The sequence below is a fragment of the Balaenoptera ricei genome, chromosome 1 (genome assembly GCF_028023285.1).
Source record: "Balaenoptera ricei isolate mBalRic1 chromosome 1, mBalRic1.hap2, whole genome shotgun sequence".
NCBI classification, from domain to species: Eukaryota; Metazoa; Chordata; class Mammalia; order Artiodactyla; family Balaenopteridae; genus Balaenoptera; species Balaenoptera ricei.
In genome coordinates, this window is record NC_082639.1 from 135,877,292 (window position 1) to 135,892,607 (window position 15,316).

Genomic DNA, 15,316 nt, shown 5'->3' on the forward strand with positions numbered 1-15,316 from the left:
TACGATAAACCCACAGCAAACATCATTCTCAATGGTGAAAAACTGAAAGCATTTCCCCTAAGATCAGGAACGAGACAAGGATGTCCACTCTCACCACTATTATTCAACATAGTTCTGGAAGTCCTAGCCATGACAATCAGAGAAGGAAAAGAAATAAAAGGAATACAAATTGGAAAAGAAGAAGTAAAACTGTCACTGTTTGCAGATGACATGATACTATACATGGAGAATCCTAAAAATGCCACCAGAAAACTACTAGAGCTCATCAATGAATTTGGTAAAGTTGCAGGATACAAAATTAATGCACAGAAATCTCTTGCATTCCTATACACTAATGATGAAAAATCTGAAAGAGAAATTAAGGAAACACTCCCATTTACCATTGCAACAAAAAGAATAAATACCTAGGAATAAACCTACCTAAGGAGACAAAAGACCAGTATGCAGAAAACTATAAGACAATGATGAAAAAAATTAAAGATGACACCAACAGATGGAGAGATATACCATGGTCTTGGATTGGAAGAACCAATATTGTGAAAATGACTACACTACCCAAAGCAATCTACAGATTGAATGCAGTCCGTATCAAATTACCAATGGCATTTTTTACAGAACTAACACAAAAAATCTTAAAATTTGTATGGAGACACAAAAGACCGTGAATAGCCAAAGCAGTCTTGAGGGAAAAAAACGTAGCTGGGGGAATCAAGACTCCCTGACTTCAGACTATACTACAATGCTACAGTAATCAAGACAATACGGTACTGGCACAAAAACAGAAATATAGATCAATGGAACAGGATAGAAAGCCCAGAGATAAACCCACGCACATATGGTCAACTAATCTATGACAAAGGAGTCAAGGATATACAATGGAGAAAAGACAGCCCCTTCAATAAGTAGTGCTGGGAAAACTGGACAGCTACATGTAAAAGAATGAAATTAGAACACTCCCTAACACCATACACAAAAAGAAACTCAAAATGGATTAGAGACCTAAATGTAAGACCGGACACTATAAAACTCTTAGAGGAAAACATAGGAAGAACACTCTTTGACATAAATCACAGCAAGATCCTTTTTGACCCACCTCCTAGAGAAATGGAAATAAAAACAAAAATAAACAAATGGGACCTAATGAAACTTAAAAGGTTTTGCACAGCAAAGGAAACCATAAACAAGACGAAAAGACAACCCTCAGAATGGGAGAAAATATTTGCAAACGAATCAACGGACAAAGGATTAATCTCCAAAATATATAAACAGCTCATGCAGCTCAATATTAAAAAAAACAAACAACCCAATTGAAAAATGGGCAGAAGACCTAAATAGACATTTCTCCAAAGAAGACATACAGATGGCCAAGAAGCACATGAAAAGCTGCTCAACGTCACTAATTATTAAAGAAATGCAAATCACAACTACAATGAGGTATCACCTCACACCAGTTAGAATGGGCATCATCAGAAAATCTACAAACAACAAATGCTGGAGAGGGTGTGGAGAAAAGGGAACCCTCTTGCACTGTTGGTGGGAATGTAAATTGATAAAGCCACTATGGAGAACAGTACGGAGGTTCCTTAAAAAACTAAAAATAGAATTACCATATGACCCAGCAATCCCACTACTGGGCATATACCCTGAGAAAACCATAATTCAGAAAGACACATGCACCCCAATGTTCATTGCAGCACTATTTACAACAGCCAGGTCATGGAAGCAACCTAAATGCCCATTGACAAACGAATGGATAAAGAAGATGTGGTACATATATACAATGGAATATTACTCAGCCATAAAAAGGAACGAAATTGGGTCATTTGTAGAGTCGTGGATGCATCTAGAGACCGTCATAACAGAGTGAAGTAAGTCAGAAAGAGAAAAACAAATATCGTATATTAACGCATACACGTGGAACCTAGAAAATGGTACAGATGAACCGGTTTGCAGAGCAGAAATTGAGACACAGAAGGAGAGAAAAAACATATGGACACCAAGGGGGGAAAGCAGCAAGGGGTGGGGGTGGTGGTGTGATGAAGCGGGCGATTGGGATTGACATGTATACACTGATGTGTACAAAATGGATGACTAATAAGAAAAATAAATAAATTAATTAAAAGAAACAAACAAAAATAACGGATTTTTGAATGAATAAAAGGATTATATATGGACTGATATGTGTAATATATGTGAAATACAAAAAATGTTAACTGGAGCATCTAGGTGGTGGGTATATGGGTGTTCTCCATGTAATTATTTAAACTTTTATGTTTTAAAATTTTTATAATAAGATGTTGAGGAGAAGAGAGCATTTAGATGTTTCCTTCCTACAGACTTTGCATTTAAAAAAATTAATTCCAAAACACCTGTGTTGCTGCTATTGTGATGTAATCTTTTCTTCTGTATGTCTTCTAACGAGATGCAGCTTGCATAAACGTGAGTGCTATTGGTTTCTGTATTTTAACTTTTGTATCCAGCCACCTTATTGAATTTTTTTTGCTTGTAATAGTTTTTCATCTGATTAATGATCTCCCCAAGTAAGATTATCTTTCTCATTTCTTTCCAATCTGTATAAGCTTTATTTTTTTTTTCTCTTGTCTAACTGCATTGGTCAGTACCTCCAAGATAATGTTAAATTATGGAACTCATAGAGGACATCTTTGCCTTGTTTTTTAGCTTTACTGTAAATTCTTCTCATGCTTCCAATGCTGCCTTTTGAATATACGTCTGGAGTCTCCTGTGAATGATTTAGGAGACTCAAGCCTTACTGATGGGACACCTGAACACTTCAATGTGAACGCCCATTTCAAGTTGGCACCATCCAAGCCAGGTTCCAGGAATATGCCCACCCCACTCCTTAAAAAAAAAAAGGGAAAAAATGACTGGACCATCAGGTACAGCTCTACAAACCAACACATATGGCATTTAGAGAATGGACTTTGGGGTCTGATAGACATGGGTTCAAATCTCAGCTCTGCGACTTCTGAGGTATGCGGTGTGAGGGCCACCTCCCCTGCCTGAACCTCAAGTGTCTTTGGGGAATCAAAGGGGACACTGTGAGTTTAGCATCTAGCACACTGAGGCTGTTCTCATTCACCAGCATGGGGGAGGGCAGGGCCTGGTACTCTGCATTGCTAACACAAGAAAGTTTGTAAGCTGGTGGGATATCACATGTGCATAGCAAGTAGTCTGAAAAGACATCCATTAAGCTGAGAGCTGTAGTCACTTCTAAGGAGTGGGATAGAAGGGATATATTCCAGTAGGCTGAATATTTGTAAAGGGCAAGTTTTATATCTGTACCTTGACATACATACAGATGTTTAAAGAAAACCAACCAAGAAACAAAAGTAAATAAAACGGGGGGGGGGGGGGCGGGGGGCAGTATGTAAGATGCCAAGGTTGGCAGGAATCCTAGTATGTCTGAGTCCCCTTGACAAGGTCTCTTCCTCCATTGATGAGAAGTGTTCTCCCTCTGAAGGAAGCCCTTGCTGACCCTACACGGAGCAGACCCTGGAGTCAAGATCACCCCACTCCTCCTCTACCCTACTCTCCCACCCTCTTCACACTCTTACTTCTTTTTTTGCTTGAGTTAGTCCTGCTTTAGTTTAGATATCCACACTCCTTTGAAGCCACTTGTCTCAGTAAAGAGCTGCCCACTCCCAGACTCAGTATGTGAATCTTAATTAATCTAAGCTAGGGGCTTTTAATGTAGTCCACAGACCACCCCTACTAAGGGTCCGTGGATGGAATGCATGGGATTCACAATCTTTCATTGGGAAAAAAGAAAAAAAAAAACTATGTCTTTCTTTTCATTAAACTCCAACTGAAATTTAACATTTCCTTCTATTATGAATGTAAGCAACAAACCACAGTATCATTAGCAGTAACTTGTGACTTTGTCACCAATGGAAATCACAAATATTTTCATATCACAAAAGTTATTACAGGTATCTCAGAACATTGTTTACCTTCATCACTACTTAAAAATTATGGTTGTTATTAGATCTGCCACTAGATTTTGCTATTTAGTGCACTAATAAAGAAGCAAGTTTATTCCTGTATGACTTAAAAAATATATTTTTTGATATAGTTGGTTTCTTTTGTAATCTGGTCATTTTATTCTATGCAATTAAATAGAATATTCTGGGAAGGGGTCCCTAGGTTTCACCAGACTGCCAAAGGGGCCCATGGCACAGAAAAGGTGAATAAACCCTGGTCTAAGCCAATGCTGGCAATTCCATTATCTGAGTTGGAGACTACTTAGGAAGTGTCATGTGACCTAGTGTGTCACATTCACAATGAGATGCAATGGGACATCTGTTGGAGGGACAGTGGAGTCCCTCTTGGGAAAGGTTTCTTAAGAGGAGACACAAGGAAGTCAAACTTTCTTCCTCTGCTTCTTAGTGTCTGAGCATGTGAGCTGGGAATTTCTTCCACCATTGGGCAGCCACGTGAAGAGCAGCTGATCCACCTGAGATGCAGAAAAGACTGATGGGAGAAGCCTGGGTTTTTGAGGATGTGGTTGATCTGGTGAATTAGCCAGATAGGAACCTCCCTACTTCTAGACTCCTGTTATCAGTCAATAAATTCCTTAAGATTAAAAAAAAAAAAAACAAAAAACATGTACCACAATGTTCATTGCAGCACTATTCACAACAGCCAGGACATGGAAGCAACCTAAGTGTCCATCAACAGATGAATGGATTAAAAAGATGTGGCACATATATACAATGGAATATTACTCAGCCATAAAAAGGAACGAAATTGAGTTGTTTGTATTGAGGTGGATGGACCTAGAATCTGTCATACAGTGTGAAGTTAAGTCAGAAAAAGAAAAACAAATACCGTATGCTAACACATACACATGGAATTTAAAAAAGCGGTACTGATGAACCTAGTGGCAGGGCAGGAATAAAGACACAGACATAGAGAACTGATTTGAGGGCACAGTGTGGGAAGGGGAAGCTGGGATGAAGTGAGAGAGTAGCAATGACATATATACACTACCAAATGTAAAATGGCTGGCTAGTGGGAAGCTGCTGCATAGCACATGGAGATCAGCTCGGTGCTTTGTGATGACCTACAGGGGTGGGATAGGGAGGGTGGGAGGGAGGCTCAAGAGGGAGGGGATATGGGGATATATGTATACAAACAGCTGATTGACTTTGTTGTACAGCAGGAACTAACACAACATTGTAAAGCATTTATACTCCCATAAAGATGTGGAATTAAAAAAGAAGAAAATACTCATACAAGTATTCTGAAAAACACCATGCTTCTTCTTCATATCTATGGATTATTACTCTTGGGCTTGCCTGGTATTGAGATAGCTGGTACTCAATAACTGAAAGAGCTTCAGATGCTGGTGTGATTCTAAAGATGACTAATTTGTATTTGGTTTAATTCTCCCTGCAGTTTTGTAGGTTAGGTCACCACCTGAAAGTGCAAATTCTAAGATGCTGTACGACAATGATGATAATATTTTTTAGCAATAAAAATAACTAACATTTATTGAGCACATAGTATGTGCCAGTGTGTTAAGTTACCTTATTAACTGTTATAGTGACATATTAACTCATTTAATTCTTTAAACTTGTTGAGGTAGGTACTAGTAGTATCACCCTTAATAATTCATATTTTAAGTCAAGCTGGATTCAGGCCAAAGCCCTAATAAATCAAAGTAAAAGAATTAATTCTAGTCTAGGATCACCTATATCCTAACATATTTTACAACATTTTTTGCCTTGCTAATCTTTTATTCCCATAAAGACTCAAATTCCTCTATAGAAAATTCCCAATTTTTTTCCCCTCCCATCAAAGAAACAATAGACTATCTTAGTCAGGACTTCCAGGTCATACTGATATATTTTTACTTGTATTCCATTCTTATTATAAGAAGGTCTAACTTAAACTTTGTTAGGTAAGTCCATAGAGAGACCAAACAGATAAACATCAAGAACTATAGTCACAAAAACTAAATATATTTTGCTCCTATTCAAAGGCAAGTCAAAAGACCAAATGTATATGTATATGTATGAAACACTCTCTCAATATACATTAAATCTCATTAAAATGTAGTATATGCTTTCTATATGATGTACTGGTTCCATGGACTTGGCTCTCAAAACTCTCTTAACTAAAAACACTCAAAGATTTCCAAGAAATGCAATGTCTGAAGTCCTGGAACTGTACTGTACTAAAAATGCCTAGAATTATCCTGCAGCTTGAAAAGGCTTTTCCAATGGAAATAAAAGAGATGCTAAAAAGACCCAGCTAGAACACAGCTATACGGACACAAACACCTGCAAAGAAAGGAAAATGCTGATTTGAGTTCCATGAAGAAGATGAAATGGGTATTGGCAGACCCTTAATAGAAACTCTGCAACAGTGAATACAGTTTAGGGTATGGACCTATTGTGATGAGAGAAGATGAATCTGTTCATGATTGAGAGTATAGTACAAACTGCCACCAAAAGAAGAAAGCAGGTGGACAATGAAATAAAGGGACATAATCATGACCCAAGTGAAAAATAATTGGATTTTTACATATTCCAATCTTTTTAAAATTACTATTAACGTTTTTAATTAGGATTGAGAAAGGTTCACTTGGGGTATTCTGGCGTTTTTGAGCCCCTTATTCTTCTTCACAGAGGAGGGCTGGATTTCCTTCCCTTTATTTCTTAAGCGTCCTATACTGTATCTATCTGGCGCTGTTAATGGAGAAGTAACACTGGAAGCAGACAGACATTCTGAAATGTATTCTGGATTACACTGTACAGTCAGGTTATTACAACCATTACAACAAATGTGAGTTATTCAGGGACAATCTGGACCAGTTGAGGTTCTGAGAGCTCCAGAGGGACGTAGGGAAAACAAGAGGGGTGGGTACAGACGTGGAATCCACACCCCATTTTCAGTATATAATCTGAGTCTAGAAAGAAACAGAATAATATTGGCATTTAGCTAGAACTTAAAAAAAATTTTTTTTAAGTTAAATCTATATGCTCTGTTGATTTTGTGAACCATTTTATCCTTCTCAAAAAATGACAAGATTAGAATATAGCAGGATGGCTAATGTGGGAGTTTTTTAGTTTCAGTGTCTGATGAGGGAATGTGGTGACCTCCTTATAGCTTGTATGAATTAACAATTTTTTAGAGACATGCTTCCCTGGCCCATGAAGTACTTGTTATGTGTTGTGTCAAAAGCAAGAAGCCCTGACATTAAGAAGCTAGGAAAACAGGATGAACAATAAGTGATACATAGTGGGCACCAGTGTTTGAAGTAGTGCTGATTCAACTTGGCATACAAAGGACATGTCCAGCATTACTATATATACTAAAACCAAAATGGCAAATGGAGCTCCAGTACTGTATATGTGGAATTATATCAGGAGCAAATAGCCAAATAAAATGTACTCCTGCTTCAATGACTCTCTCTCTTTAGACCAATTCTGTTTGCAGTCTTGGTGGAAAACGGCCATGGCTTTTTAGTCTCTTCAAATACAAAAATCTATAAGCCTTGATTTAATCTATGTTGTACAATATCTAACATACAAAATTCAATACAAGATTTAACTTTAACAGGACACCATCTATATTCTTTAAAAGAGAAAAGAAAAACTGCTAAAATTTTATGAAAAGATACAGGCAACTTTATTAAACTCAAAGTCTTACTACCTAAGTTTGGGGAAAGGACGTTTCCTTTTAAGCTGAAAGTTACCATAGGTTCATACCTTGAAGCAGGAGGCTCTATAAAGGAGCTGGACAACATGCCCAATGCTAGTTTTAGAGGCTTGAGGAAACCGTGGCTCCAACCTTTGCACCACAAAGAGAACCAATACTTTTCTTGACAAAGCAGAACCATCTTCTAAGGCCAGGAGAACCAGCTTTAGAGCTTCCTCCTGCATTGCTAGGAAAAGTTGAGCAAAACCAAAATTTATCATGTACAGAGATAAGATAACTCCATTTCTTAGAAGGGAAACATTTAATAATTTCTACAGGTACCACTTAATTAATGGGCAACACAATAACAACTGATATTCAGTTACACTTTTGAACCATTTGGGGGCAATTTTTTATTATATACCATATACTTTATTTAAGAAAGCAGATAATGCAATAATGGATTCATATTATATATTTTCCTGCTTCCTTTCTCTACCTAAAAATACTTTGTGGATAGCTTTTCAAATCAACTGGTATGCAGCTCATTCATTCATTTGATGGTCAGTACGTTTCTTTCTCATTTCTGCCACAACTAACAATGGCGTAATAAATAGCTATGTGTATGGAAAAAAAAAAAAAGAAAGCAAGCAGATAAAAGATTAATACAGTTAGGGAAAACCTCTATCAAAATGAATAAACTTTTGGCATTAAAAGTTTTAAGTATCCTGGAAAACTGACATGGAATTACCCAAGCCATTATTGTGGGATACCAAGTGGGATATTACTTGATAACAACAGAATATTGCAAAGAACTAGCCTTTGTACATCACTTATAGCTCCTACACTATACTTTTAGAATTACTAGTATAGTAAATATCAAACTTAATTATATACCTGGCCCAAGGAACTGGCAGCCTCTAGCTCTGACTGCTGCCCAAAGATTGGAAGAGAGTTGCTGAGGATTCTGGTGCTGGAGAATGAGCTCTGTAACAGTTCGTTCACCTAAAGATCGAGCTGCCCTCATGGCACGAATCCTGCCTTCTTCTTCTACTAGTTGGCAGTGGACCAGAGTCACCAGCTTCCTCTGCATTGGGCGACTCAGAACACTCTGAGTAGTGCTATTCAGACCCACTCCTTTAAAACAGAAAATAAAGTTATTTCTAGGTTTCCAATGTAATTTTAGAGTCCAGAAAAACTTCCTCTGATGGGCTGATTGACTTATGGCTATGTGGAATAGTTCTGGGTTCTATCAGAATATTTAAAACAAACAATACAAATTACACAAGTGAAGCCTAGTTTGCATTTTAAAAGTATACAAAAGCTGTTATTGCATGCAAATGTTAACACTCATTATGACATTAAATATATCATTATTCATTTTAATCATGGAGAAATAAAGAAAAAAAGGCCAGTCAATATTAGTAATTAAAAACCCAAATCTTGACAAAGTGAGAGAGTGGCATGGACTTAATATATACTACCAAACGTAAAATAGATAGCTAGTGGGAAGCAGCCGCATAGCACCGGGAGATCAACACAGTGCTCTGTGACCACCTAGAGGGGTGGGATAGGGAGGGTGGGAGGGTGACGCAAGAGGGAGGGGATATGGAGATATATGTATACGTATAGCTGATTCACTTTGTTATACAGCAGAAACTAACACACCATTGTAAAGCAATTATACTCCAATAAAGGTGTTAAAAAAAAAAACCCCAAAAAACCCAAATCTTGAGGTCCTAACAGGTCTGGTATATTTCCTAGTGGTTAAGCTCACCTTCCTAATGAAAACAAGCCATAATGGCAAGACAGTAATGGCAACTTCCAATTTTATTGTATCCCCAACAGCATACCACACAAAACTGGATAGAAGGCTGACAATTTAGAGTTGTCAAATGATAGAGAGCCCTTCTGAAACCACTAGTGTGTTTATACTTACTTTTGCAACTCATTCAAAAAATGTTTCCAATAAATAGTACATAAACTTTAAACTCACTACTTTATTTGATGTGGTTTGTAATGATATTATTTAGCACCAGTGGGTTTGGCTTACAATAAATAAATGAATTTCGTTAACATTCACTTATAGCTCACAATTTTTATGGTGACAAAAGCATCTTTAATGAACACGTGCTCAGCATGGATAATTTCATCTGATTTACCTCTAGCACTGCTGAGTGGTTTCAGGTACAGTGCTAATTCTTCTACACACTTCTTGGCTTCCTCATAATGCTTTGTATCTTCAACCCCACTACACAAAGTAATGGGCTGCTGTTCAGGAACCTAGAGGTAAAAAAAAAAAAAAAAAAAGTGTGTTTGAGTGCTCACTAATTAATTATAATCAAATGTTTTATTCAGTATGTTTTATGCACTCCTACTCTAACACCAGTGACATCAAAACTCCCATTAAATTTACTGAATTCTTTCAAAAGATCTTTTATATACATACACACAAAATTACTGCACTTTTAAATTTTTGTTTTGTTTCTGTAACAGCTTTATTGAGATATAACTTGCATATCACATAATTGACCCATTTAAGGTATATAATTCAATGACTTTAAGTATATTCTCAGTTATACAACCATCACAATTTTAGAACATTTTCATGGCCCCCCGAAAAGAACCCCATAGTCACCCCTGCCATATTTCCTCCCAAACCCCCTCCAGCCATAGGAAAAAACTAATCTATTTTCTGTCTCTACGGATTTGCCTATTTTGGACATTTCCTATAAACAGAATCATATAATAACTTCCCAAGTAGCTGTACCATTTTGCATTCCCACCAGCAATAAATGAGTCTCTCTTGCTTCACATCCTCACCAGTATTTCGTGCTGTCAATGATTTGAATTTTAGCTATTCTAATTTATGTGTGATGGTAGCTCACTGTTGCTGTTGTTTTCACAATTTTTAAAAATTATATTCTATTTATAGTTACTATAAAATGTTGGCTATATTCCCCTTGTTGTACAATATATCCTTGTAGCTTACTTATTTTACACATAGTAGTTTGTACTTCTGATTGTTGTTGTAATTTGCAAATCTTTAATGACAAACAATGCTGAGCAAGCTTTTATTTGCTCATTTGCCACCTGTATATCTTCTTTGGTGAAGTGTCCAGATCTTTGCCCATTTAAAAATCATGTTCTTTTTATAATTGAGTTGTAAGCGTTCTTAGATACAAGTTTCTTACAGGCATATGATTTACAATTATTTTCTCCCATTCTGTGGGTTGTTCTCTCACTCTCTTGACAGTGTCTTTTGAAGCACTAAGTTTTTTGTTTTGTTTTGGCTACACCACATGGCTTGTGGGATCTTAGTTCCCTGACCAGAAATTGAACCCAGGCCCTCAGCAATGAAAGCGCGGAGTCCCAACCAATGGACTGCCAGGGAATTCCCTGAAGCACTAAGTTTTAAATTTTGATTTAGTTTGATTTATCTTTTGTTCCTTGTGCTTCTGGTGTCATAGCTAAAAAAATACTGCCTAGGGACTTCCCTGGTGGCATAGTGGTTAAGACTCCATGCTCCCAATGTAGGGGTCCCGGGTTCGATCCCTGGCCAGGGAACTAGATCCTGCATGCATGCCACAACTAAGGAGCCCACGTGCCACAACTAAGGAGCCTGTGTGCTGCAACAAAGGAGCCAGCGAGCTGCAACTAAAGGAACCCGCCTGCCACAACTAAGACCTGGCACAACCAAATAAATAAATAAAATAAAATAAATAAAAAAACCACTGCCTACTCCAAGGTCACAAAGATTTATGCAAATATTTTCTTTTAAGAGTTTTGCAGTTGTAGCTCTTACTTTTAGCCTTTGATCTATTTTGATTTTTGTATATGGTGTGAGGTAGTGGTCCAAATTCATTCTTTTGCATTTCGATATCCAGTTTGCTCGGCACCATTAGTTGGAAAGACTGTCCTTTCCCCATTGAATGGTTTCGGCAATCTTGTAAAAAGTCATTTGACCATATATGTGGGTTTATTTCTGGACTCTCTATTCTATTCCACTGATCTAAATGCCAATCTTTATGCCAGCACCACACTGTCTTGATCACTAGAGTTTTGCAGTTTCAAAATCAGGAAGTGTGATTCCTTCAAATTTGTTCTTCTTTTAAGACTGTTTTGGCTATTTAGGGTCCCTTGTGAGTCCATATAAATTTTAGGATGGGTTTTTCTATTTCTTCAAAAAACATCATTGGGATTTTGAAAAAGCTTGCATTGAATCTGTTGATTGCTTTGGGTAGTACTGTCATCTTAATAATATTAAGTGTGTGAACAGGTGATGTCGTTACATTTATTTATGTCTTCTTTAATTTCTTTAAGCAATGTTTTATTTTCAATGTACAAGTCTTTCACCTCCTTCGCTAAATTTATTCCTAAGTATTTTATTATTTTGGTGCTACTGTTAGTGAAATTATTTTCTTAATTTTCTTTTGGATTGTTCACTGTTAGTGTACAGAAATGAAACCGATTTTTGCATGTTAACTTTGTATCCTGCAACTTTGCTTAATTCATTTATTACTTCTAACAGTTTTTTAATGGAAATCTGGGGGGTTAAAATAATGGCTATTATGGATTAAAATGTCCTATCCTCGAATTTCATAAACATTAGTTGTTACAGTTAAGACATGACAAGGTCTTACTCATTTTGTAGAAAAAGAATTAGTTCATCCTTAGACAACTTTATGAAAAAAAGTAAGTCTTGGTTATTTGTTATTAAAATATTATATTAATAAAATAGTTATCCCCGATAAGTCTATTTTTAAAACATTTCCAAAATGTCATAATGGAATTTTCAAAACAAAAAGAGAAATGATTATGAAATGAAAAATTAAGTATAGGAAGAGAAGAAAAACAATTGAATGCAATTTCCCTCTGACAAATATTAATATTTTGTAGTGTTGGCGACATCATCAAGATAGATTTGTAAATAAAGTAAGTTTTCCTTTTGTTTTGGCTGCCCCATGTGGCAAGCAGGATCCTAGTTCCCCAACCAGGGACTGAACCCATGCCCCCGGCAGTAGAAGCACGGAGTCCCAACCACGGTACCGCCAGGGAAGTCCCAGTAAGTTTTCCTTTGGAATAAGCTGTTCGAAAACTGCTCTCTTTATCTCTTACATACATAATATCAACCTTCCCTACTTTTTATCAACTTAGAGGAAGACTGATTTAGCAAATATTAGTGGTGCTAATATTAATATAAATATTAATGTCCAAAGTTCCAGTATATTTATTTGGAAAATGATTTATGGTAAACATATGATACTTTAGACTCACACTATGCAAATTAACAGTGAGGGGTTGTTTAAGGTTTAAGTGAATCATACCTAACTCTGAAAAGCCTGCTTCCCTTGGCTTTGTGAAACCTTCTGAAGATACTACTGATCTCTACCTTGAGAATACTGACACAAAACTTTCAGAGTATTACCTTCAGAATTACTAGAGTAACTTTCATATTTCGGTACCTAGGGGTATTTGCTCCTACTCTAGACAAATGGTTCCCAAAGGCTGTGTTCTATAGTTTTCGTCACTTTCTTGATCTTTCATTTCAGTTAGTGTCTACTAAGTAAAATAGTCTGAAGCAGCTTCACTTTTCCTATTAAGTAAAATGCAATTATTTTGTGAATAATATTTTCTTCAATATTAAGAAGTTCTTGTGACTTACCTCTTAGGTTTCTCTAGTGATCTGATAGCTAAGGCTGTTGAGAAAGTCTGACCACCAGACTGAATGAATGTTACTGTACAGTGACTGAGAAACACTGCACCACCATAACAAATCTCCTTAACGTACTGAAATAAAGGATCTGCACAGTACTGAACAAAATTTTATCTACTTAAATAGAAGGCAGGAGGAGCTTCAAGATGGCAGAAGAGTAAGACATGGAGATCACCTTCCTCCCCACAAATACATCAGAAATACATCTATTGTGGAACAACCCCTACAGAACACCTACTGAACAATGGCAGAAGAACTCAGACCTCTCAAAAGGCAAGAAACTCCCCACGTACCCCGGTAGGGCAAAAGAAAAAAGAAAAAACAGAGACAAAAGAATAGGGACGGGACCTGCACCAGTGGGAGAGAGCTGTGAAGGAGGAAAGGTTTCCACACACTAGGAAGCCCCTTCACGGGCAGAGACTGCGGGAGGCGGAGGGGGGAGCTTCGGAGCCATGGAGGAGAGTGCAGCAACAGGGGTTCGGAGGGCAAAGTAGAGAGATCCCCACACAGAGGATCGGTGCCAACCAGCACTCACCAGCCTGAGAGGTTTGTCTGCTCACCCACTGGGATGGGCAGGGGCTGGGAGCTGAGGCTCCGGCTTCGGAGGGCAGATCCCAGGGAGAGGACTGGGGTTGGCTGCGTGAACACAGCCTGAAGGGCGCTAGGGCACCACAGCTAGCCGGGAGTGTGTCTGGGAAAAGGTCTGGAGCTGCTGAAGAGGCAAGAGACTTTTTCTTGATTCTTTGTTTCCTGGTGCGTGAGGAGAGGGGATTAAGAGTGCTGCCTAAAGGAGCTCCAGAGATGGGCGCGAGCCACGGCCATCAGCGCGGACCCCAGAGACGGGCATGAGATGCTAAGGCTGCTGCTACAGCCACCAAGAAGCCTGTGTGCAAGCACAAGTCACTATTCACACCTCCCCTCCGGGGAGCCTGTGCAGCCCGCCACTGCCAGGGTCCTGTGATCCAGGGACAACTTCCCCAGGAGAACACATGGCACGCCTCAGGCTAGTGCAACGTCATGCCAGCCTCTGTCACCAGAGGCTCACCCCGCAATCCGTAACCTTACCCCCCCAGTGAGCCAGAGCCCCCTAATCAGCTGCTACTTTAACCCCGTCCTGTCTGGGCGGGAATCAGATGCCTTCAGGCGACCTACACGCAGAGGTGGGGCCACATCCAAAGCTGAATCCCAGGAGCTGTGAGAACAAAGAAGAGAAAGGGAAATCTCTCCCAGCATCCTCAGTAGCAGCGGATTAAATCTCCACAATCAACTTGATGTGCCTGCATATGTGGAATACCTGAATAAACAACGAACCATACCACCTTGAGGCAGCAGACTTTGGGAGCAACGATATATATATATTTTTCCCTTTTTCTCTTTTTGTGAATGTGTATGTGTATGCTTCTGTGTATGATTTTGTCTGTATAGCTTTGCTTTTACCATTTGTCCTAGGGTTCTGTCTCTCCATTTTTTTTTTTTTTTTAAGTATAGTTTTTAGTGCTTGTTATCATTGGTGGATTTATTTTGGGTTTGGTTGCTCTCTCTTTCTTTCTTTTTTTTTATTACTTTAAAAAAATTTTTTATTTTTAATAATTACTTTCTGTTTTCTATTTTAATAACTTTATTTTCCTCCCTCCCTTTCTTTCTCCCTTTTATTCTGAGCCGTGTCGATGACAGGGTCTTGGTGCTCCAGCCGGGCAACAGGCCTGTACCTCTGAGGTGGGAGAGACGAGTTTAGGACATTGGTCCACCAGAGACCTCCCAGCTCCACGTAATATCAAATGGCAAAAATCCCCCAGAGATCTCCAGCTCAACACCAAGACCCAGCCCCACTCAACAACCAGCAACCTACAGTGCTGGACACCCTATGCCAAACAACTAGCAAGACAGGAACACAGCCCCATCCATTAGAACAGAGGCTGCTTAAAATCATAATAA

At 38.3% G+C, this 15,316-nt stretch overlaps 1 protein-coding gene across 2 annotated transcripts in view; it reads right to left on the reverse strand.

Moving 5' to 3' along the window:
* Positions 1–15,316, reverse strand: part of RC3H1 (ring finger and CCCH-type domains 1) — a 99,434-nt gene that overhangs the window by 41,048 nt on the left and 43,070 nt on the right. For both annotated transcript variants that reach the window (XM_059936810.1, XM_059936802.1), the window contains exons 3-5: positions 9,828–9,948; positions 8,563–8,802; positions 7,737–7,912 (exon numbers count right to left, since the gene is read on the reverse strand). In XM_059936810.1, the coding sequence (XP_059792793.1) occupies positions 7,737–7,912; positions 8,563–8,802; positions 9,828–9,948 (537 nt within the window). The remainder of the gene's footprint in view (positions 1–7,736; positions 7,913–8,562; positions 8,803–9,827; positions 9,949–15,316) is intronic.